The 24,908-nt window shown below is 55.7% G+C and overlaps 1 protein-coding gene across 12 annotated transcripts in view; it reads left to right on the forward strand.

Annotated features, from left to right (window-relative positions):
- Positions 1 to 22,253: 22,253 nt before the first annotated feature.
- The window catches only part of Hmga1 (high mobility group AT-hook 1), a 7,255-nt gene continuing 4,600 nt past the window's right edge, over positions 22,254 to 24,908 (forward strand). For 6 of the 12 annotated variants that reach the window (XM_050141406.1, XM_050141414.1, XM_050141387.1 and 3 more), the window contains exons 1-2: positions 22,344 to 22,467; positions 22,712 to 22,832. Coding sequence is in view for 1 of the 12 variants with exons in the window: in XM_050141435.1 (XP_049997392.1) it covers positions 22,312 to 22,467; positions 22,712 to 22,832 (277 nt within the window). In the remaining 11 variants the exon portion in view is untranslated. Of the gene's footprint in view, positions 22,468 to 22,526; positions 22,833 to 24,908 lie in introns of those variants that run through there. The other 6 variants (XM_050141435.1, XM_050141397.1, XM_050141372.1 and 3 more) reach the window with 6 other exon arrangements.

A 24,908-nucleotide genomic window follows, 5' to 3' on the forward strand; every position in this document is an offset into this window, starting at 1 on the left:
AGGTGCCATGGCGTTCCTGCTGCTGTTGGTCCTCAGGCAGCCCTCTGAGACCCTGGGAGACCCAGGGCCTTGCTCCTCCCGCCAAGGCCTTGTCATCTGCCCCTGCCCCGCCCCACCTCCCTTCTTTCCTGTGCTTCAGTTCAGATGGGCTTGCTCCAGGATGGAAGGAGCTGGCAGAAGGGGAGAGGGCAGCTGCTGCCCTGCCCCAGGTCCTTGACCCCAGCAGATTTCCCAACTCTTGCTCATGAGCAGGGAGGGGATGGGGTGACGGAGATGGAACAGTTCCAGCAGAAGCAGCTTCTGCTCCAGGCTCTGCCCTCATCACAGTGGTGTTCCCGAGGCAGCGCAGCTCCAATGCCCTTTCTGCAGGCCAGACACCTGTGCCCAGAAACAGCACACTTGACCATGCACCTGCTAGTTCCCGCCACCCTGTGGCAGCCTCGTCCCCTAGGTTCTGTGTCTTAGCACTTCTTCCTCAAAGTGACTCCCAAGGGGCAGGAGAGGTCTCGCCCAGCACCTTCGTCCACCGCCCAGTATCCACTAGCCATTCATCTTGGCTTTCCCCCCCAAGAGGTCAGGGGATGACCTCTGTTATCAGACCCATCTCACAGAAGGGGAAACTGAGGCCTGGAGAGCTCATTGCCAGTAACATGCAGCTTGGTAGTGTCAGAAGCTTCCAGAAAGACGTGGAACCCCTGGCTCACCATCTGGCCTAACTTACTTCAGTAGAACCAGTTCTTGCCAGTTCAGTGCTAGGCTCAGAAACACTAAGTGTGTGTGTATGTGTGTGTGTGTGTGTAGTGTGTGTGTAATGAGCAGGGTGTGATGGTGCATGACTGTAACCCTAACCCTAGCATGCATCAGGTAAAGCAGGAGGAATAAGTACAGTCTACAGACTCTAATACCAAACAATACTATACGTGTGTACAAGCTATATGTATATGTGTGCGAGCCAAAACATATACACACACATATGATACATGTTTTTTGAGACAAGGTTTCTCTGCATAGCCCTGGCTGTCCTGAAACTCACTTTGTAGATCAGGCCGACCTCAAACTCACAAAGATCCACCTGCCTCCGCCTCCCGAGTGCATGCACCACCTCTGCCCAGCAATAAATTTTTTTTTTTTTTGGTTTTTCGAGACAGGGTTTCTCTGTGGCTTTGGAGCCTGTCCTGGGACTAGCTCTGTAGACCAAGATGGTCTTGAACTCACAGAGATCCGCCTGCCTCTGCCTCCCAAGTGCTGGGATTAAAGGCATGCGCCACCATCGCCCGGCAATAAAATATTTTTAAACACCATCATTTTATCATGTAAGTGACAAGAATGTAAAAGACAGGGCTGGATATATGGCTCAGTGGTTAAGAGCACTGGTAAAACCCAAATCCAGAGGACCAGCACCCACGTGGAGGATAACAACTGTCTAACTCCAGTTCTAGGGCATCTTCACATACATGGTGCAAACATACATCCAGACAAGACACTCATGTATGAGTCATTTTTTAAAGAAAGGAAGGAAGGAAGGAAGAAAGAAAGAAAGAAAGGAACAGAAGAAAGGAACAGAAGAAAGAAGGAAGGGAAAGGAGAAGGGAGGGAGGAAGGCAGCCAGGCAGGCTAGAGAGAGGACTTAGTGTTTAAGTCACCTTGGCTGCTCTTCCAGAGGACCCAGGTTTGATTCCCAGCATCCACATGTGGCTCAGTGCTGTGACTCCAGCTCAAGAGAAACTGATGCCCTCTCCTGACCTCTGCAGGCTCCAGGCGCACACGTGTTTCACAGACACACACGTAGGCAAATATCCATAGCTCTAAAATACAATAGCTTTTAAAAGAAAACACATGAGGAGGGAGGGTCTGATCCCTCCCGCTCCGGGTTCTTATGTGGGACAGACCTCACCTGGCCACAGAGGCTGCCTGCTTGGCGCTTCTCGGGCAGAACTCAGGAGCTGGCTGCAGGAAGGAGACCCGCCAGCCTGTCCACAGGCGTCTCTTCCCCCTGCAAGCTGAGTGGCAGCCACCCTGTCAATGCCTGGATGGCCTGTGAACCCACAGATGGCCTCGCTGCCCGCCATCCCTACATCCCCTGCACCCCTCTTTCTTTTCTACCCAGCTTGTGACCCCTGGTTCAACCCAAGAGCCCAGTTGGCCCAACAAACCCATCCGGCATCTCCTGCGATCGCACTTTCAGAACAGGCGCTGCAACTCCAGCGATGACCACGAGGTGGCGACGGCGTTCCGAGCTGGAACCAGAGCCAGCCGCATCGGAATCTTGTCCCAACGCGACTCCGGTGGGCACCGCAGAAAGATCGCAGAGGAAGCTGGACCACTGCGCATCCTCTCCCCGCACGGCCCGCTGCGACCAAGCTCCCCCGAAATGTAAGAGACAGGCTGGAACATGGACAAAAGTCATAGAAAACACTGCCTGGCAGGTCTCTCTGCGGATGACCCCTAATCAATACATCCGATAGCTGTGGGCTTGTGCCTGCTGCCCATCTGTAGAAGGAAGTCAAGTCTGTTGCTGCCGTCATTCGACCTCGAGTCCACTCTTGACCCTCGGGTCTCCCCCACACTCCACACTCTCTTCCTGGGAAGAAAAATGAGTTAATGACTCAATGGACAGGGACATGGGATCCCCATAACGGTGGGTTCCAGGGCCCTAAAAGCACTAGTTGTGTGCCTTTGAACAAACCGCTTAGCTTTCCTCCTCCGCAGAGGCGGGTGAGGTGGCTCAGCGGGTAGGGGCGCTGGCCGCAGAGCCTGCCCACCTGAGGGGAGGAGAGAACTGACTCCTGCCCTCTGACCACCACACATAAGCAAATGTAATGCTTGAGGGCCGGGTTTCGAGACAGGGTTTCCCTGTGTACCCCTGGCTGTCCTGGAACTCGCTCTGTAGTCCACACTCCTTCAACTCCACCTGCTCTGCCTCCCAAGTGCTGGGAATAAAGGTGTGAGCCACCACGCCTTGCTAATTTTTTTTCTCTTAATTCAGCAACAACAGCTAAAGCAGCTGCCTACACAAGCAACTTCAGTATCCTAAAGAGTTCGAGACTAGCCTGTATATTGAGCCCTTTCTCAAAAACCAAATAGAGAAAGAGTGAGCTGCCTCCTACCCTCATCAACGCCAACAGCCTCCTCCCCCAACATTCCTCTAGTTCTTGGGACCTCAGCAACTGCTCCTTGATGTCAGCTTTCAACAATGCACGTGTCCGTTTCAAATTAACACATTTTTATGACATGCCCTTTAATGAACACTCCACTCCCTTAGAGAGCTAATTGAGAGAAATGTGAGTTGTGCCTGCTGATACCCAAGATGAGGTGGGGACCCAGCACCCAGGCTTGTGCCCCCCACCCTGCTGGGGAACAGTGTGTACAGGGTCCCTATGTCCAGACCATCCTGCCATACAGCAGAGTCCGTCACCACTCAGGGCTTTGATTTGCTTTCAATTTTTTTCCTTTCTTTTTGGTTTTTGAGTTTTCCAGACAGGTTTCTCTGTGTAGTCCTGGCTGTCCTGGAAATTGATTTGTAGATCAGGCTGACCTTGAACTCACAGAGATCCGCCTGCCTCTGCCTCACTGAGTGCTGGGATTAAAGACGCCTGCCATCACCACCCAGCCCGGTTTTCAATGTTTCCAGTGGGAGATATTTGAAAGCCCCACGATCACCCAGAAGACAGCTATGGGCAGTTGTCACCTCTGGAGTACACTGGGAAAGGTTTTCTCTGACTCAGCCAAGAGTAAACTTACATTTGGGCTTTCTCCACAGCTGTGGTCTTCTGCCTCGCGTGAGAAAAAAAAAATTTCCAATAAAACTTTGAAGTGAAGTGCCCCCTGGCCAGCTGGGATTGGGAGCTCAGCCAGTAGTCTCAACGTTCGGGAGGGTGAGGCAGGAGGATGATCAGGAGTTCAAGGCTAGACTGAGCTACATATCAACCAAAATCATAGACTGAGACCCTGTCTCAAAATACATAAATAAAATAGCACTCAGGAGACAGAGGCAGGTGAATCTCTGAGTTCGAGGCCAGCCTGGTCTACAGAGTGAGTTCCATGACAGCCAGGGCTACAGAGAAACCTTGTCTCAAAGAGCCAAAAAGAGAAAAGAAAAAAAAGGAAGGGAAAGAGGGAGGGAGGGAGGGAGGGAGGGAGAGAGGGAGGGAGGGAGGGAGGGCATAAAATGTAAGGTTGACTACTGAAGCCATTGCCAGTCCCAGAGCTGGGAAGCAGACTACAGTAGCATTCAAGCCACGAGAGAGCAGCTGTGCTCTTTTTCTTGTTATTTGTGGAGTTTCCCCTTGTTTTTTGAGCTAGGTCTTCCCGAGTTCTGCAGGTTAGCCTCCAGCTTCTGGCTCGCCTATCCTCCCACCTTGGCCTCCCATGGCCAGAGGCACTAGCCAGGACACCTGACTCTGCTTTAGATTTTTACTGCGGTGGTTATATATGTGAAATCCATTGTTTGATTATTGCATAATTACTGGCTAATGATTGATGTCATGAGCATTATTCAAATTGCAAATTAATATAGGGAGGAGGAGGGTTTAGGAAATGTGTCTTCTGGGTGCTGGAGCCGTGTCTTAAGATCACTGGCTGCTCCTGCAGAGTACCTGGTTCCCAGCACCCACATGGTGGCCCACAACCATTGGTAACTCCAGTGACCTCTTATGACCTCTGTGGAAACTGCATGCAGGTACACATACACTAGCAGCCCTTATACCATAAAATAAAAGAACTTTTGAGAGAAAGAACAGAATGAGCAAACTCACTAGAAGAGGCGAAAGAAACCCCATGTGCCCATGTTGGAGGGCCTCTCCCCTGCTCAGATGGTTAGCCACGTGGCTGGTTGCCCGGCCCCACCTGGCTATGAAGCATCGTGCCCAGCTACATGAGGGAGCTTTCTTAAGAGAGAGACATGATGCCTTAGTCACTGTTCACCATGGCCCTGGCAACTCCTATAAAAGAATGCATTTAATTAGGGGCTTGATGGCAGTGTCAGAGGCTTAGTCCATTATCATCGTGGCAGGGAGTGTGGCGCCAGAGCAGCAGCTGAGAGCTACATCCTGATGGGGGGAGGGAGGGAGGGAGGGAGCGAGCTAGGTGTACAGAAGACACCAGGAGATGCAGAACAAGTTGGAAGTACAGAATGAAAAAAAGATAAAAAGCCACGTGGTAGAACATAGATTTTTAAAAATGAGTTAATTTAAGATATAAGAGCTAGTTAGGGACAAGCCTAAGCTAAGGCTGAGCTTTCATAATTAATAATAAGTCTCTGTCATTATTTGGGAGCTAGCTGGTGGGACAGAAAAAGGTTCCTTATACTTTCGAAACTTCAAAGTCCACCCCCAGTGACATACTTCCTCCAACAAGGCCACACCCCTAATCCTTCCAATCCTTTCAAATAGTGCCACCCACTGGTGACCAAGCATTCAAATATATGAGCCTGCAGGGGCCATCTTTATTCAGATCACCACAGACGGGTACCAGGGGTGACAACTTCTGAGAAGGAGTCTTGGTCCTCCCTCTGTCAGCTCAGGCTGACCTGGATCTTTCAGAGATTCCCCTGCCTCTGCCTCCACAGCACTGAGGTTAAAGAAGTGAGCCAGCATACCTGGCACCAGAGAATTTTAAGAACAAGAAAGGTGTGACCTGTGGGTGCATGTTGAAAAGACAGGAAGAACCGCATGGGCCTGATGGCTGCAGATGAGGCTACTGCCCAACATGCAGGATGCAGAGGAAAAAGCAGAGAGGCCAGGCTGGGGTATGGCCGCTGTGGAGACTGGGAACAAGCTTGTGCTGATGTCCTGAGTTCCAGACACGTGAATGTCCCGGGACAATGGAGGGTGAAGGGGCAGTTGGTTTCCCATCCAAGGACAGACAGTTGTGGGGGTGGCGAGGGGAAGGGTCACTGTGGGAAAGGAGCAATGTCAGGCTGGGGAGAGAAGAGAGCAGAGGAGACAGACAGGCCAAAGGCCCGGAGACAGCTGCAGGAAGGCTGAGCCTGGGACTCGGAGATGTTGGTGGAGGCTTTTGTGCTGCCCCATCCTGGTAAGGCAGGAACGCCCGAGTCCGGGGCCAGAGAGAGTAAGCTGTGTTCCGTACCTGGCCCAGCCCCTGCTGTTGGGATCACTATCATTTCTCTGTAAAGCAGGGCACCAGGCACCCTGCCTCTCCAACACCATTCTCCACATCCCTCAGCAGAACTCTGAAATCACTGGGGCCAGTGTGCCGAGGGCCCCATTACCCTTCCTCTCTGTTCCATAGAAACAGGAATTTTAGCCAAGCATGTGACCGTCCAGCTGAAGACTGTATTTCCCAGCCTCCTTTGCTATCATCTACTGGCAGGAGAGGTACTCAGATATTATGGAACCTAATAAGACCTAGACAAAACCATCTCCTAACCTGGAAGAAATGCCATCTTCCCAGGCTGCCAGCTCCAAGCTTCCCGGGAAAGAATCTGAAGCAAAGGGCAGACAGTGCCCTGTTCACAGGGTGTACAGACGACACACCCCGGGAGACTCTGGGAACGAGGAGGACGAAAGAGGCCCTGGGTAGGGGTGTGGCTCAGTGGTCAAGGGTTTCCTCTGCCCGCACAAGCCTTGGATTCCATGGCCAGAAGGTTGGAGAGCGTGACAACACAGGACATATTGTTGGCTGTTTCTAGGAACATTCCTCTTCCCTCTCACACTGCAGGTCCTCGTGTTCAGACATCGTGTTTGGTGGTTAGCAGCTATCTGGTGGCAGCCATCTTGCAGCCTTCAGACAAACATGGCTGTACCCTTGGCAATGACAGAGATGAAACTTGAAAACAAGCCTGGCTCTCCGTGCTGCTGTGGGGACTTGATTAGGCAGGACTGGAGAGCTTCACCTCTGGCCTCATCAGAGAAGAATAAATTGCCTCATGACTGAATAATTTGCCTAAGGACAGTAACAGGGCCTGAGCCTTGTTAGGAGACACTGAGGCCTGGCCCAGGCCTCTTCCAGATCCTGGCTCTGAGCTGCTGTCTGTATGACCCCTGGCCCACATCCCACAAAGAGGCCAAGAGGGGACATTGTCCCTGAGGTCTGCATGTGGTACTGACAGAAGCTCGGCTTGGTGCCTCTGCTTCTGGGGCAGGACGGCTTGAGGGAGAGCCTGCATGGACGACTCCCGGAGTCGGGGCTTGATCAGGGAATCTGGACCCCAGGGGGCAAAGCTGGGAAAGTAGAGTCTGGTGACACTCAGTAGCCTCACTCTCTGGCATTAGGCTGTGGTGGCAGGTGACTTGTTGGGCCTTGTTCAGCTCACAGGTGAAGCTGGGAGGCCATACTATGCTGACCCCAAAGGGGGGCATCCAGGGAGGGAGCAAACACCTTTATAAAGAAGCTGCTTTATTGTACTTGGTCTAAAGCAGGAATTTCCTTACCCCTCAATGCCTCAAACTACCCTTCTCCCAATTAAGTTCCAGGTTTGCCCATTGGCTCCTAGGAAAGAGGATGCAGCCAGGCTGTGAGCGCAGCTTGCTGGTTACCTCGCTGACCTAGCGAGATCCAGGCCCTATGTTCCATTCCCAACACCACAGAATAGCTGCCATGCAGACCGGGGAGACGGGACCTGCACCCCTATTGGGGGCACGGAGATGATGCCATGGACCCTCCTCGCTCCTTCCTGAACAGCACCCAGAGCGGCGCACGTCCAGCTGGCTGCTCCCCACTGTCCCCCGTCTCCGAGCAGGCCGTCCATCTGCCTTCTACTGGCTGTGTCCACACACTGTGAGCACAACATGCCTGGGAGCTGGGCTGACCAGGAGATCCTGACCGGGCATTCAAGTGTCATAGTTTGTCACAGATGCTACAGGGCAGGACGCCCCCATCCCCAGGAGCTCTGGGCGGGGAAAGGGTCTCTAAGCTTGACTTCAGCCATGGCAGGGACCAGGAGGGAACGGGGGCCATGTGAGGACTTGCAATGTGTGTCCCCTGCCAATCACACCACAACCCTTGTGTGTGAACCCAGAGTGACAGAGCACAGAGCTGACCAGCCTGCAGGGAGGAAGGGGCTGCCGAGAGACTGTGTCTCGCGATCCTCACACTCCCAGCTGGAGCAATTCCCAGGCTACTTGTAGAGCTAACCCTCCGGCCACCCTGTCCTAGCCCTGACCCTCATGAGGTGTTAGGCAGTAGGTGGTCAGCCAAAATTCCCTCTTCTACCCACATTGCCTGTCCCACATGGGGCATCTGGGGCTATGAGGCAGCAGCTTCCCCGGGAGTGCTACCTCACCCTGCTGGCTCTGCCGCACAATAACCCCTGGAGCCCACCAGATGCTGTAGGCCAACAGTGTGCAGGTCCCTGAGGTCATAGCAGGCTTCCCCGCACCTGCCTTGCTCAGCGTCTGGGATGCTCACTCTGGAGGCCAAAGGTCACCTCATGAGGACACTCAGCCACAGAACCGCATCTCACCTCTCTCAGCGCTTGCTCCTCTGACCCACCTCTGCTGGACATTCATGCAATCCACAGCCCTGGGAAGGTGCCTCTGGCACTGGGAACTCAGACAATGGCCCTAAGCCCCACTTCCCACTGTGACCCAGGCCCTCAAGTCTCTCCCTTTTTGCAGGGTTGGAAGGTAGAGGTGGGGAGGGGAGGTTTCAAGTAACAACCCTGGCTGTCCTAGAACTCTATCTGTAGACCAGGCTGGCCTCGAACTCACAGATCCTTCTGCTTTTGACTCTGAGGGCATGTACCACCTCTGCCCTGGCTAAATCTCTCCCATCAGCCTCCATGATGGCTTTCCCTCCCTGAATGATGCTGGGAAAACCAATGGACCACACCTGAGGGAACTCAAGTCTCTCTCACGTCCAACAAGACACAGGCAGCTGGAGCTGCCATAACCATGGGTGCCACAGGGTCAGGGACCCAGGCTTTGCTGTCTGAGTGATGCTTTCACCACAAATGTCTTCCTGAGTTTGAAATAGCGGCGTGTCCTGCAGCTGACAGTCCCCATTCTGGCCGCTAGAGAGGAATTACTGCAGACAACGTCTCTTTCTCTGAGAAACATTTTGCTTATTTCTAACTGACCATATCTAGCAGGGGAAGGCAAGGAAACAATCTATTTTGAGGGCCAAAATGTGCCATGTGTTCAGCTAAAAATACAAGAGGGTACTCAGAGGAGGGAGCTGGGCACGTGGGACAAAGGCAGTCTCTGCCACACGGTTGCCCAGTAACAGGCCTCCTTCTTACTCTTGTTTATTCCACAGTTAAAACAATGTAGTTCAGAAAGCTGAGGCCCAGATAGGCAGTGGTGGTGCACATCTTTAATCCCAGCACGTGGGCAAGCAGACCTCTGAGTTCGAGGCCAGCCTAGTCTACAGATCGAGTTCCAGGACAGCCATGGCTACACAGAGAGATCCTGTCTCAAACAAAAACCAAACAAAGATGAGACTAGAGAGGAACAGAGTGAGCTCTCCCCTGGGACGCCTGAGTTCTGGGTGAGATTCGAAACCTCACAGGGTGAGGGCAAAGTGACAACAGGCCAAAGTTGAAGTCAACTCAAGCCACCAAGCACAGAGGAGACACCGAGGGCCACCCCTCCTCAGAGATTGGCCCAGTCCCTCCCTGGTTCAGCCTCCTGCGCCTCTGCTGCCTCGAGCCAGCTTTGTGGTTCTTGTCATTGACCCATGCATGCTGTGTCTATTTCATTACATCCAGTGTCCCCTTTCTTCTGGGAACCCTTATAAATGGTAGAGGACAAGGTGGGAATGTGGCTCAGTCGACAGAGCTCTTGTGTAGCCTTTAGAAAACCCTGGGTTCAAACCCCAGTACGACATAAAGCCAGGTGTGACTCAGGCCTTTGACCCCAGCACACTCGGGATGTGGAGGTTCAGGAGTTCAGGGCCATCCTTGGCTAAAAAGCAAGTTTGAACCAGCCTGGGCTATGTGAGACTCTTTCTCAGAAATCCATAAATAAATAAATAAATAAATAAATAAATAAATAACAATGATGAAAGCCAGGTATGTTGGCTCATGAACCCCACTACTTAGGAAGCTAAGGCAAGAAAACTGCCATAACTCAAGGCCAGTCTAGGCTACAAGTGAAACCCTGTCTTAAACAAACGCTCTTTTCCACTGTTCCTCATTGCCAGCCGCTAACACCCTGGCATGCCACTGACTTTGCAGAGGCCCCGGACCCCAGACCTGTGATGAACTGTAACCCTAGGTGCCAGATCTTCTCATGTCTGACGGAACTCACTCTGCAAAGTCAGGTTAATCCTTACAAAACATCCCATCGTAGTTCTTCCTCGTCTTGGCTGCTGTCTGCGGCTCTTCTAACTCTTGTTCTTACTAGGATGAGCTGGGACAAACTTCAGGAAACCAGAAGGGCACTCCAGGCTTGCCCCAGCTCTGAACACACCTCCGTTTCTTTCCAGGAAGCTGGGAGACTGGCTTCGTTAGTGAAGTCCTGGGCATGGAAGCTGGCTTCACGCTAGGCCAGCCTCTCACCACTGAGCCACACCCAGTTCCAGGAAAGATTTAGAGCAACAGATTGGAACCAGGTAGGTAGGCCGGAGTAGCACTGTCTGTGTGGTCTTGAGGAAGTTACTTCCCCCCTCCGTGCCTGTCTTCAACTGTAAGACAGCTACAGGGAAGGCAGGGGCCTCAGACTGCTGCATTGCCTAGTCAGACCCTGCCTGGCCCTGGCGAAGCTGCTCCGACTGTGTCGCCTCCCTGGCCTGGCCCATGAGCCTCAGGGAAGGGCTTGCCTGGTCCGTGGTGCTCACCGCTAAACGCAGGCCTCGTTTCCGGTCCAAGCCTCTATTCCCACACCTGCTTTCCAGGCTGGCTGTGCGGGTTGGAGAGCTCGGGAGTCCCCGCTGTCCAAAGTGGCCAGAGCCTCGTAGGAAATGAACCAGAACCCATCCCAGAGCGTTCCAGGGCCCTAATGGAAGGGCTGTTTGCAGGAGTTGTTTGCGGGTCCCTGAGGGCCGTGATGCACTGGGATCGGCAGGGATTCGAAGCTGCCAAATCCCCCAGTGGAAGGGACAGTGGGCAGTGGGGAGATGCTGTGTTCTGGACGGAAGGATGGAAGGTGGCAGCGGCGCCAGCCAAGCTAAGTAAGGACCAGAAGAGAACTGCGGGTACAGTCCCGCAGCTTCCCCAGGGCTCCACCCATTCTGCAGATGAGAAGACCGACGGGAAAGCAGCTGGGGGAAAGCAAAGTTCTCAGCTGGGTCCCTTTGCAATCTCCCTGGAGTCAGCAGAGCCTGGGACTGCCGCTGCCCGCACCTACACACTCCCTGCCTCTGTGAAGGACAGGCGCCCTCTCCTGAGTCCTTCCATCCCCCCCCCTCCGGGTTTTCACTTGGGAATTGTCTGCCTTTCCTTCATTCCGCCCTGCGGAGGGCTCTTTCCCTGACAGCTGGGTACCTCCTGGGGTTCAAGCTTTATACGGTTTCTTTCACTTTTTCATTTGTTTTTGAGATGGGGTCTTCTCCTGTTCCCTGGATGGCTCGGAACCCATCTTGCCCCCTGAGCTTGCAGGGACCTCCTACTTCCATCTCCTGGAGCTTCAGCCTGTGCCGTCACAGGGTCTGACGTAGCCCAGGTTGGCCTTGAACTTGATGCAGAGCCTAGGACAACCTTGAACTCTTGCTTCTCTGGCCTCCAAGTGCTGGGATCACTGCTGTCCAGGCTTGTGTTTCCCTTTAGCTGTGGCCGAGTGTCTCTTCGTGGGCTCCACTTGGGGGAGCCCCCTCCTACCAGCTCCTACTCTTGGCTCAGGCTGCCTGGCCTGGGCTGTGCAGGGGGTGGGGCAGGGCTGGCAAGGGGCCTGCCTGAGTCACCCGCATGAGGCAGCCTGAGTCAGGCTGGAGGGAAGTCCCTACGGAAGGGACTTTCATAGTGTGATGGAATTGCGGGGAAAGAGAAAGTGTGCGTGTGTGCGACAGGCCCCTTTGACACAGTGACCTCTCTTCCTCCCTACAGACCACATCTAGGAACGACGCCTCGCCTCAGGGCTCCAGATGCCCCAGGTCAGGCAGTGCAGGCAGAGTCAGTCACCCCAGCCTCCCGAGCCAGCGCTCAGCTAGGGCGCCAGCCTACATCTCCACAGGGTGGCGACAGTAGGGAAGGACGGACAGTCCAGTCCGCAGTCTCCAGAGTGACCTCACAGTCCTCCGTGTGCCGGGGCAGACGTGAAAGTCCCTCCTCTGTTCCCCCATGGTGCCCCCCAAGTGAACCTTTCCCCTCAATGATGGGAATTCTGAACACCTACTAGGTGCCAGATCTTTTTCTTTCTCTGTAGCTTTGGAGCCTATCCCAGAACTCACTCTGTAGACCAGGCTGGCCTCCAACTCACAGAGATGCACCTGCCTCTGCCTCCCGAGTGCTGGGATTAAAGGTGTGGGCCACCGCCCGACTATGCTAAAACAGTGGACACAGCATGTCCACACCTGCCTTACCAAGAACAGGTGCTTTGGCAGAGAGGCACTTTCCGTACTCAGGAGGCAGAAGCAGGAGGATCTCTGTGGGTGCAAGGCTAGCCAGAGCTACTTAGTGAGACCTTGTCCCAAACAGCAAGAGCAGATATTCGGGGCTCAGGGCAATACAAATAAATCATAAACGTGAGAATTATCTAGACCAGCTACTGCGCTGCTGTGGAGTGGGACTCCCCAAAGGAATGCTGAATGGTCTTTTTTTAGTTTGTTTTGCTTTTAGAAGATTTGCTTATTTTATGTGTATGAGGTTTTTGTTATTGGTTTTTTGTTTGTTTGGTTGGTTGGGTTTTTTGTTTGTTTGTTGTTGTTGTTGTTATTTTCAAGACAGGGTTTCTCTGTGGCTTTGGAGCCTGTCCTGGAACTAGCTCTTGTAGACCAGGCTTTTGTATGAGTATTTTGCCTGCCCAGGTGTTCCTAAGTACACATGTAGCCCTGGCTAGCCTGGAACTCACTATGTAGACCAGGTTGGCCTTTTATACACACCAACCAGCCAGCCGCCTCAGGTGTGAGCCACCAGGCCTGGCCTGTCGCTTTTAGACTTCAGCTATTTTTGAGACAAGGTATCACTATGCAGCCCTGCTGGCCTCAGACTTGCCACAATCCTCCTGCCTCAGCTTCCTAAAGTGTTAGGATTGTATATGGCACCACATCTGGCTAAAGATTCTAACAGCCACATTCAAGGTTAAAAATGCATGAATTGACTGTAATTGTGTCCCAAGGGCCAGGGAGATAATTCGCTGGTGAGGTCACTTGCCAAGCCTGACAACCTGAGTTCAATCCTGGAACTCACATGGTAGCAGAGAGTGAACCAGAACCCGCTGTGTTAGCTAGAGGCCACACTTGGGAGCAGCTGCCTCTTCAGGGAAGATAAAGGATCACAGAACTGTGCAGGGCTGGTCCGGGGGAATGGCCAGGGCGGTGGAGGCCAGGAGCACAGGATTCCTGGCATCTCACAGAACCACAAGCTTTGGCCTGCTACTTGTTGGGCCCATTTCCTTTCCTGAATGGTTAGTGGTTCCAGTCAACACAGTGCCCAGGAGATATGCCCTGCCTGTCTACCCTGCTGCCCACTGACAGCTGACACAGTGCTGGATGTAACCCAACCTCCATTCTGCCAGGGCCCCTGAATCTTCCGCCCGTTCCCTGGGTGTCAGCCCCAACTGTAACTGTATAAGTGAGTGCCCCAAACTTAGAGAAGTTAGCTTTCTTCTTCTGCTTTGTCTTCCAGGAGCAGATCCTCTGAGAGAGGGGCCCATCTGAAAAGTGGGCACAACCGGGAACAGGGTGGAGACACAGGCCTGTAAGAGAGGTGCTTGTTGGGAGGGTCTGAGTCTGTCTACATCAGCTGCTCTCAGACAGCCGGTCAGCACCTAGCTCCTCCCTGGGGGCCCCTGAGCCCAGGACTGAGGCTGCTGCCAGGCTGGAGGTGGGGGATGGGAACACGCCCCAAAGGACAAGGACAAAGGCATCAGAGGGGCATGGGCTTCAGAGGCAGAGCACACGTGCTCCTCACCCAGGCCTGGGAACTGGCAGGGCACCCTGGATGGTGACCCAGAAACCTGACTGTCAGCAGCTCTGGCCTAGCACTGCCCACAAGCACTGGAGTGGTTGGCCACTGTCAGCAGGGCAACATCTGGGTCCTCTGCTCACAACCATCCCTAGAGACCCCACCCCAGATGCTTTAGCCCTGCGGGGATCCCCAGTGTAGGTCAGCCAACCCCCACAGCACACTGCCCACTGCTAGGTGCTTTGGTCTTGGCAAGTCACGGATCTCGGTGCTGTGGCTAGGTTCCTAGAAAGGAGACAGCAGCGAAGAGGCTGCTGTCCAATCTCAGGGAGACGAGGTCCTGGAAGTCACCCTGACCCCTAGGGTGGGGAAAGGCCTGGAAAACAGGGGAGACTGAGGCCAGGATGGTGGAAGGGGGGGACTCTGTGCCACCATCTCCAAGCCAGTCGACTGTCCAGCTCCAGGCCCCAACTCCGTCTCCTACCAAGAGCCCCCTGCCCCCCCCCCTGCCTTTTAATCACCCACCCATTCACCAGATTTTCCCCAGCCAAGGTCGCCTGGGGCCAGTCGTCCTGCCTGCTGTGGTTAAAGAGGAGAAAATGAAGCCCTGGGAGCAAAAACATCGAATGTACTGGAGGGTGCTCACTGCCCAGCCCCTCACAACCGCCGCCACTCCACGTCTGCTCTGCTCTGCTCCTAACGCTGGTTTGATTAGTACTCAGACCCCAGACAACCTTGTGCTTCTGAGACCTGATTGGCAGAATCCCTCAGCCCAAACAGCCCAAACAGACACCCACTGACTACTTTCTCAACTCCAAGGAAGAAGGTTCAGTGTTAGGATTCAAGGTGGCCTGGGGTCCCCAGTCTAGGAAACAGACCAGCTCCGAGTTCACTAGGTAGCTGGTGCTTATGAGGAGGTAGCGGGCTCAGGGAAAGGGCTCTCCCCACAGCCCTGACGACAACAGTTCTTCCCGAGGCTCAGGCTGGGAGCAGCCATTATTCCATCGACTTCCTGGGATAACACAGCCTCTCCCTGTCCCTGTCCCACGCCTGGTGGGGGGTTTTGTTGGCATGGCACTCACAGAGATCTGCCTGTCTTGCTCACCTGGTGCACACAGGCCGGAAGATAAGAGCCAGAACACCGCACTGCCCTCCAGGTCTTAGAGGGCAGATAAAAAGGAAACAAGGTTGTGACCTTGTGAGAATCACCTGTAACCCCGGGGCCTGTTCCCAAATTAGAGTCACCTGAGTAGGAGCTGGTGGCTAAAGAGACACCATTTTTACAGCCTGCTGATGAGCCCTGAGTGTGGCCTGGGAACGTTAGCCCAGGGCCCCAAACGAGAATCCCGATTGCTCAGAGCACTCAGAAGGTCCAGGCTTATGGTCACTGCCCTAATAGGCCTTAAATAAACCACCAACTAGTGCGGACGCATTGGGAGGGGACTCTCCAGGCTCCACAGATGCCCTGGGTAGAAAAGGCTTTGGTCTTACACCCGCTTGGGCTTCACCTGTCGTCTGTCACCCTGGATGGACTCTGCAAGGTCCTTGGACCAAAGGGAGAGTTTTTGTTGTTGCTGCTGTTTTGTTTTTAAATTTTCCTGTTATGAAGACCTCACACAGCGGGCAAGGGGGTGCATGCCTCTGATCCCCACACTCAGGAAGCTGGAGCAGATTTCTGAGTTCAAGGGCAACCTGGTTGGTGTACAGAATCATTTCAGAATAGCCAGAACCATACAAAGATCTTGAAAACCAACACAACAACCCCCCCCCAAAAAAAAAACCCTGTTTCCCTGCCCAGCTTACCTTGAATGCCAAACACTTCCCTCAGTGCCCATCAAGCAACCTTGCCAGTCCCTCTGTGAAGAGGACCTGAAGCTGTCAGGTGGCTGCCAGCTCCTGAAGACGAGAGAAATAACACTTTCCAATGTGACAAAGGACAGCACAGAGAGATCTGCTCCTGAGAGAGCAGGAGCCCTGTCTTCTGTCCCAGGCTACACAGTGCTACCATCCCATGGCGGTTACTGTCTCCTGCCCGCAGCCTGCCTGGAGGTTTGGGGACAGGTCCCTGGTGCTAGCTGCCTGTGGACAGGAGGTGCTGGACACGGCTAGGCCTGAGCACACTGCACAAACAACAGAAGATCCAGTTGTGTGGCTGGAGGAGCTGGCCCTCCAGACAGAGAGCACATGAACCATGTACTGCCAACAGTTAACTAGCTAAGGGGACAGGAAGATGGGGGGTTACCTGTGTTTTAGACAGGGTCTTACTATGAAGCTCCGGCTGACCTGGAACTTGCTATGTAGACCAGTCTGGCCTTCAACTCACAGAGGTCTGCTTTCTTCTGCCTCCAGAGCGGTGAGGCCCTCAGGAGCAGAAGGAGACAGCACTGGGTATAGACCCCAAGGCACTGAGCAGGCAGGCCCGTAAGAACATAGCATGCCGGGCAGAGGGAGCAACCAGTGCAGGCTTCAGGTAAACTCAAACCTGGCAAGGCTGATGGCACAGGAAAGGGCAGATTGCAGGACTGTGGGCTCTAAGGAAGGACACTGGTCTGTGAGGGGAGCCCCCGCTTCACCCACCCAGCCACACCCTGAGAGTTTGAAGCTAGGAGAACAGGCCATGCGTTTCGGGTAGATTCTGCACTGGCGCTTACAAAACCGTTGGAGAACTGGAGGAGCAAGATCCAGGCTGGATCAACAGGCCAGAGCTGTTGGCCTCTGCCCCAGTCAGGCAATGAGTAGGAGGACCCACCAGAAGGGCAGGGATAGGAAGCCCGGCTGCCACCATACCACACAGACACCAGCAACCTGGGACTCCTTCAGAGCTCCTGGTGGGAGTGCGAGCCCTTTCCCTGGTTTCTTTGTTGGTTTGTTTTGTTTTCCAAAACAGTTTTTCTCTACGTAGTCCTGACTGTCCAGGAACTCACTCTGTAGACCAGGCTGAACTCAAACTCAAGAGACCTGCCTGCCTCTGCCTCCCGAGTGCTGGGATTAAAGGCATTACCACCACTTGCTTCTCCCCTTGTCGGTCTTTGTTCCCTGAGGCTTTAACATTTGGAGTAGTAGCTTCGGAGGTGTGTCGGGGGGGAACATGACTAAATGTTAGCCTGCCAAGCCTGACCCCATGCCAGACATCTCTTTCATCTGTGCCCAGCTGCTTCCCCTGCCCAGGCCCTGGGTCCCTGCACTGTGCCTACTCAGCATGGACTACATCCCTGACACTGCCCATGTCCTGTCCCTACCCTTCCACCCAGTGTAAATGCCTTGCTACCCTGTTCAAGGCTGGTGCCGATCATGGTCATGGTGCCTCAAGAGAGGCCTCTGGCTTGGGACAACACTGAGCAGAAGGGCGCAGAAGCCTAAGAACTGATTTTGTTTATGTTTTTGAGACAAGGGCTTTACTGTTTAGCCTGGGCTGGCCTTGAACACAGAGAGATCTGTCTGCTTCTGCCTGCCCAGTGCTGGGTTTGAAAGCCCGTGCTCCCATGCCCAGCCCTTCCCTTAGGACTGCCGTGGGAACACTGCTCGCTGGTAGGGGAGACTGGAGGAGTGAAAGAGGTTCACAGCTTTGTTCTTGCTCACAACCCACCTTTTCCTCGGGCGTTTTCTGAGGCTGTGTGTGTGTGTGTATGTGTGCCCAAATGTATGCAGGATCTCCATTTCCTCTGTGTGTGTCCACTGGGGATCTCCCAGCGGGGAGGAAGGCAGGGAGGTGTTCCCTCCTGGTCTGTCCTCCCAACTTGATAGTTTTTCCTCGAAAGTTGGAAGCAGAAGAGGCCCTCCTCCCACTCTATAGAGCCTGCCAGGCTTCCTGGCAGTGGAGCTTGTGGTCAGCAGGGTTCAGAGGCCTGACCCTGCCAGAGGACCAGATACACTGGTAACTGGGTGGTTCCAGGGGAGTGGGCAAGTACCTTGTGTCAGGGTGGCCCCAATTGTGGCTGGCACGGATCATTCCTGGTTGGTATGGCCCAGGGCCAGCACTGTGTGGTGTGGGTCAGTCTTGGCTGGTTTGGGCCAGGTCAGTTCGATCCTGTTGTCAGCTCGTGCTCTGATGAGTGGCCTGCTACTCCACAGTGTCCTGTGTGTCTGCTGCAGCCCAGCACACACCTCCTGTGGTCCAGCAGTTCCTCTTCTAGGCAGATCTGCTCCTTTAGGGACCCTGCAACAACCACAGTGGCACTCCCCATTACAGCCAGCTGGACAAGCAACTGTCCAGGAGCCCTTCAGCCCGACGGGGTAAACAAACTGTGAGACACGCACACATGGTAAGTGCAGAGCCTTGAGAGTGAACTCTGCAGCTAACTGTGATGGCATGAATGAGTCTGCCCGGCAAACGGTCGAGGATGCACACGGCACAACCAGCTGCCATTGTACATACACGGACACGGACGGGTGAGGGGCTGGCTCTACCAAGGGAAGGTAGACCCATCCCTTGGTCTTGGCATAGCCGCTTCCAAGGTGTAAAAATCACTATTAAAAATCATTGTGCAGGGCTAGAGAGATGGCTCAGAGGTTAAGAGCATTGCCTGCTCTTCCAAAGGTCCTGAGTTCAATTCCCAGCAACCACATGGTGGCTCACAACCATCTGTAATGGGGTCTGGTGCCCTTTTCTGGCCCGCAGGCATACACACAGACAGAATATTATATACATAATAAATAAATATTTAAAAAAGTTTTCTTAAAAAAAATCATTGTGCAAAACACTTAAAACATAAAATTTGAATTTTTTTAAAATCTCATATTGCAGTGGCAAAGCACTTGCCATATAGTGTTGGAGAAGGCTGCTTGTCAGTTCCCCGGCCGCTCAGCCCCAAAACAATCACACAGAAACTGTGTTAATTAAATCACTGCTTGGCTGGCCCTTAGCTCTAGCTTCTTATTGGCCAACTCTTACATATTAATTTAAGCAATTTCTATTAATCTGTGTATTGCCACGAGGCTGTGACTTACTGGGCAAAGTTTCGTCCAGCTCCAGAGGGGCTCCATGGCTTCTCTCTGACTCCGCCTTCTCTCTCCCAGCATTCAGCTTAGTTTTCCCCACCTAGCTCTGTTCCCCTCTAGCTCTGCTATAGGCCAAAGCAGTGCCTTTATTCATCAATGGTAATCACAGCACACAGAGGGAAATCCCACACCAATGTAGTACAACTGGTAGGGAGCCTGGTGGAGGTCTTCCTGCCTCATCTTCCAGTGCACACATAATGATCAATAGGTTATTTACTTAGTTTTTATCTCTTATGTGTGTGTGGGAAGGGGAACACAAGAAACTCAAGAGGATAACCTGTAGGGGTTGCTTCTCCCTTTTCACGCTCTGGGATCCCAAGTGTACTCAGGCAACCTTGACCACAGCACCTTTGCAGAGCTCAGCCTTATCTACAGCTTTTTCCTCAGACAGGATCTCCCTGCAGCCCTGGCTGTCCTGAACGCAGTATGTAGACCAGGCTGGCCTCAAACTCAAATTCACCCGCCCTGGCCTCCTGGGTACCAGGAGACTAAAAGCACACCTCCACTCTCCTATTATTTAGAGACAGGGGAACTCTGAACGGCCCTGGCCCTTTGAGTATCACCATGCTCACTTTTTTTTTTTTATTTTCCTTTTCTGGAGACAGAGTCTCTCTACATAGCTAGCCCTGGCTGTCTGTAACTCAGGGGACCCGCCTGTCTCCGCCTCCACACCAGCCCCAGTCACACTTTTGTTGAAGTTTGGGGTGCAAGCCCAGGGCCTTATACTCCAGGCTCTCCCTTTTCAGGGTACCCTGGTTTGGCCAGGAAGTTAGACAAGAAGGCCTCATCTTTCCCTCTTGCGTCCTTCTTCCTGTTTCTGTGTAGGGGGACAGTTGGCCAGCATGCCATGCCCTCGGGGAACTGGCCCCAAACTAACTGGAGCTATCTAGGCTCGCTCTTCCAGTAGTCTTAAGGATGAGCTTAAGAGCCTTCGGTCCTGGGGTACAGCTGGGATCTCTGAAGGTCATTGCTCTGTCCTTGAGAAAAAGTGGTAGAGGACTCAGATTCCTGCTCAGACTACGAGCCCCTCCTTGCCGGCTGTGCCTGTTCCACCCACTCTCCCTATCCAAGGAAGGCCTGCTCAGGCCTTTACCGCTTCTCAGGAGGCTTCCTGGGGCTCCCACGAAGTCTTCCGCACCCACAAGTCCAGACTTCCATAGCGCAGAGCTTCATTCGCGCACTGGACCTCAAGAACTCGGAAGTCAGAACAGGTTTTCAACCTCATGGCCACCTCTGGCCCAGTGTCTCACCTGCCTTCTTTGTTTCGCTAGACTCGAAGTTGGATGGGACTTCTCATCCCATCTCCCCACCCGCCACTGTTCACTTAAATCTTAAAACCGCGAAAGGAATGGAACCAGGGCACGTGCAAGCGCAACCCAGGAAGCATGGAGGTGTGTGCATGGGCGTCAGCGGGCAGAAATGTATTTCAGGGGTGGATAAGACAGAAGGGGGACAAATCACGGTATTTATTTGCCTAGCTATTTACTTTTACCTGCCTCCTCCTAGAGAGGATCCTCAACAGCCTACACAAATGACACAAGATGGCGAGGAAATCAGGACGAAGAGAGATAAGCGGAAAAATAAGATGGCGCCAGTTTATTAGAAGTGGGCCAAGCAATTGGCCAAGTTATCCCAAAGCCCACTCAGGAGAGCTACCCCTTTTTTCTCTCCAGAGGGGACAGACATTATACGTGAAGGAGTCACTACCACGCCCCATTCCCACACTTTCCCTTCAACACCATGGCAAGGGCCTAGTAGTGGCCTAGGCTGCTGGCCACGACCTGTGTCATGGGGAGACGCGTTGGTGGGAGCTGATAGCTTGCTCAACCACACCACGCTACGAGGGTCCCCGGAGCTCTCAGCAACTTCGTGCCCCTCCAGCCAACTCTGCTGGCCGGGCACAAAGATGGAGGGCGCGGCGCGCTTCCACCCCGCCCTGCCCCCACAGCGGCTGCACACAAAGGGGCAGCCGCTCCTCCCCCAAACTGCCCGGGCGCCCTAGGCTCCCCTCCACCCGATGGCCCGCCCCGCCGTGACTTCCTCTCCCTCCAGTGGCACCCCGGGAGTGGAGGGTCACCTGGACCTCGGTCCGCGCCCCGCCCCGCCCGCCCAGGCCTCCCGCGCCCGACCGCCGCGCCCCGCCCCCACCGAGCACGTGCTGCCCCGCGCCCGGGGCTCCATCCCACGGCCCGTGGGGGGCTGGGCGCGCCGCACTCCCCACCCCCCACCGGAAACATTCCTGAGACATTCCTGAAACTTGGAGGCCCGCCTCAACCCCCCCATCCCAGCTCCCACTCCGCCTCCAGCCGGGCGCACGCTGGGCCCCGCGTCCCCCCCCCCTTGGAGGCCCGCCTCAACCCCCCCATCCCAGCTCCCACTCCGCCTCCAGCCGGGCGCACGCTGGGCCCCGCGTCCCCCCCCCCACCTCCACCGCCCGGGCGCCCCCCGAGGAGAGGGCTGACCACGGAGGAAGGGGAGCAGGGCTATGAGTCACAGTCGTGTGTCACTGGGCCGGCATTGCAATTCTCTGCATCACGAGAGGTGTGGAAAGGCCGCCTCGGGGACCGAGGTGGGGAGGTGCGTCCAGGGCCCGCGCCCGGCCCCGGCCTGCAGGGCGCGCCTCTCGGCCGGCGCCTGCTTCTCCGCGCGCCATCTTCCCACTTTGGCTTTCTCCTCGGGCCCGAGCAACAAGTCTTTTGTTGAGCCAGGCCCCCGGAGGCGGGAAACTCGAACCCCTGTCCTCAAGGCGCTTCCAGCAGGTACCCCTCGTCTTTGGAAGGCTGAGTCCCGCGGAGGGATCACACCGGGGGCACCGCGTGCTCCCCAGGCGGCGCGCAGCAGGTCACCGCATGGCTCCTCCCTCCCGTGTACCTGCGAACGAGCCAATCGCTCGGCTCCCTCGAAGCCGGCACCTGGGTGGCGGCCGTTACTGGACTTAAACCGTCCGCGTTTGCTAAGTTTCACGTTTGAATCTCACGACTGGTATTTGTACGGGGGCCGTGGGGCCAGGCTGGGAAGCACGTGCCCTCTCCCGTCCGGCCAGAGGGAGGAACGAAGGAGAGGCCGTCGACGTGGGCTAGGGAGCGCGCGTGGACAACCCCCCAAACCTCGCCGCGAGGGGCTCGAGGCCGCCAACGTTCCCTTATCGGTGTGTCCCTGGCACCCCACGGCGACGGCGGGGCCGCTGCCACCTTCGCCGGTCCCGCCCCCGCCCGCGCCGGGGAGTGTGAGAAACGAGGGCCGTCGGCGCGCGCCCCCGCGCACGGCGCGCGCAGCCTCGGCGGCGTCGGCAACCACAGGCGCGCGGCGGCAGCGGCGGCTGGCCGCCCTTTTAAATCCCCGGGCTCATTTGCATGGCCCCGCCCCCCGGTGACACGGCTGGCGCGGGCGGGCCCGTCCCCCCTGCCCCTGGGTCGCTCTTTTTAAGCTCCCCTGAGCCGGGGCTGCGCTTCTCTAATTGGGACTCCGAGTCGGGGCTATTTCTGGTGTTGGCGCGGCTCCAAGAAGGCGTGAGTTCGCCGCCGCTCGGGTGGCTTCTTTTTTTTTCCTCTAGGTCTAGAATCTAATCACATTATTATTTATTGAGGCCGCGCACGGGCCGTGCCCAGCTTCCTGCCCCTCGCCATCCTCCGGGGGAGCAGGATCCGTCCGTGGTCCCTCGCCCCAGCTCGGATGTGACACACATCCCCGGCGGGGGCCCGGGCGGCGCGCACGCAGCGGTCTCAGCGCCTCTGCCCTCTCTCCCGGTTTCAGATCCGCATTTGCGACCGGCGGCGGCGGCGGCAGCGGAGCAGCCCAGGCCGGTCCCCTGCGCCCAGCCCCGCCGCGCCTGGCAGCCCCGAGCGCGCCCCGCCGGCGGCCTGCCGAGCTCGCGGTGAGTGTCCGCGCCGCGCCCGGGGGGCCTGCGGTGCGCGCTGCCCGCTTTATTCCCAGGCCCCGGGCTTGCGCGGGCCGCGGGAAAGGGGAGGCCGCACTGTGCGCGCGGGCGGGCGGACGGGCGGCGGGGCCGGGGTGGGGGCTCCGCAGAGCGCGGCGTCCTTCGGTCCCCCAGGCCGAGGGCGTCCCGCGCGCGCCCGGGGGGTGCGGAGACCCCCGGGGACCGGCGCGCGGAGGGGGAGGGGGCGCGCGGCTGCGGCGAGCGCCGCTTGTGCACCCGGCGGCGCCCGTGCACCTCGCGCTCGGCGAGCCCGGCCTCGGGGAGGGGCGCGCGCTGCGCAGCGCGGCGGCAGGAGGTGGGCACGCACCCCCCCCCTCGGCCGGGGAAGTTCTAGAAGTGCGGGGGAAGGGCCCAGTGCCCCGCGATGTCTCCCTGGCCTTTTCTCGGCCTTTGCCAGGGTCGTGCTGTGCGTGGACGAGGCCGGATCGCGTGGGCCTGGGTTTCGGGGCTTCACCCACACACCTTTGGCCCTGCCCCGCGCCTCCTCAGCCCCCAGGGCCGGGCCTGCCCTCCGCCACTACAAACTGGTTCCTCTGCTTTGCTGGGTTCTGTTAGAACTAGTCCCTTTGACTCCCCGTTTATGTTTGGTCCCCCCCCCCCCCCGCCTCTGAGGTTTTGGTTTTCGGGGGAGGGAGGAGGGGGTTTTCTTCCTCCAACTCGCACCAGGTTTCCTGCCCCCAAGGCGGGCTTGGGTGCCCCCTCTGGCAGGAAGTGGGGCCGGGCGCACCCGCGTGGCGGTGCATGTGGTCGGGGTGCGCCGTTTCCCGCGCCTGCAGGGCCTGCGCCCCTCCCCCTCGCCCTAGCGCCTAGACTCGCCGGCCTACAACGGCCAGGCAGGGACACTGGCGGAGGAACCCTCAGTCTGGAGCAGAGGGCGCCAGGGTCTTAACCTGCTTCTCCTCAGTAAGCAGAGTTGCGGTCTGTAAGCATTCCGCCAGAACCTACTTCATTTTTTACCAAGTTGCTGTGTGACCTTGGGCCACTCCTGGGTCTTCTCTGAGCTATTTAAAAAAAAAAAAAAAAAGAACAAGCTAACAATGGACCTGCCAGGAGTTATTCCTCTGGTTATTCCTGCCTAGTTGCCTGTCATCGAAGGGCCACTGTGTGTGTGGAGACTCACCAGAGCACATCGGGCTTGGACCCTAAATGTGGCTTCTGCAAGCCAGGCCTCCCTGTGTGCAGGAGCAGGTGGAGATGAGTGGTTTCTTGGTCTCACTGAACGGGGACTCTGCTCCTAATTCAGTGGGGGCGTTGGGGGATCAGGTGGTATAGCAGTGTCCAGGAAGCCTGGCCAGGATCTGCAGGCAAGTTGGGCCCACGGGCTCTGTCTGGGATCGGGCCGACTTTCTCCCATGACCCTCCCCCTCCCAAGGGCCTCGGGCAGACCTCAGTGTGAGGTCAGCACTCATTTAGCTGATTAATTTGATGTTTGGTTTGAAGGAGACCTGTGGTGCTATGTAAGATTCTAATCACGGCCTGTAATTAGGGAACAGACCCAGCCGCTAATGATGGAGCTGGCCCAGCCACCCTGTGTAAAGGGGTCTCAAGTTTGAAATATTGTAATCGAATAATTAGCAGAGTTCCACCATCTGGAGCGGCTCTTGATGCTTGAGAATTAGGAATCGTTAAGTGTTGTAAAAATCACAAGTTTTCAAAATGTTTTCCTGTCATTGAGTCAAAATTAGTAGTTGCCTCAGAAATCTGAAAAGACGGTTGGGGGGCACAGCTTCCGTGGTAAGCGAAGAAGCCTGGTCCCTTAGCTCCAGTGTGGGTAGCTCTGCAGGTAGCGCTACTGCCCTGCCCCTGCCCCTGTCCCTCACTGAGGGCCACAGGCTGTGTTGGTCCCTGCAGAAGTATAGAGTGGGGTCTCCTGGGCTTGTGACTGAAACTTGGTCTTGACTGGAAGTCAGCTTGCTGGCTGTCTTGTTTGACTTCTCTAGAGGGAGATCCCCAAGTACAGCATGCAGGCGCTCTCTCTCTCTCTCTCTCTCTCTCTCTCTCTCTCTCTCTCTC

The sequence above is a fragment of the Alexandromys fortis genome, unplaced genomic scaffold, assembly GCF_014885135.2.
Source record: "Alexandromys fortis isolate MF-2015 unplaced genomic scaffold, M_Fortis_MF-2015_v1.1 scaffold_9, whole genome shotgun sequence".
NCBI classification, from domain to species: domain Eukaryota; kingdom Metazoa; phylum Chordata; class Mammalia; order Rodentia; family Cricetidae; genus Alexandromys; species Alexandromys fortis.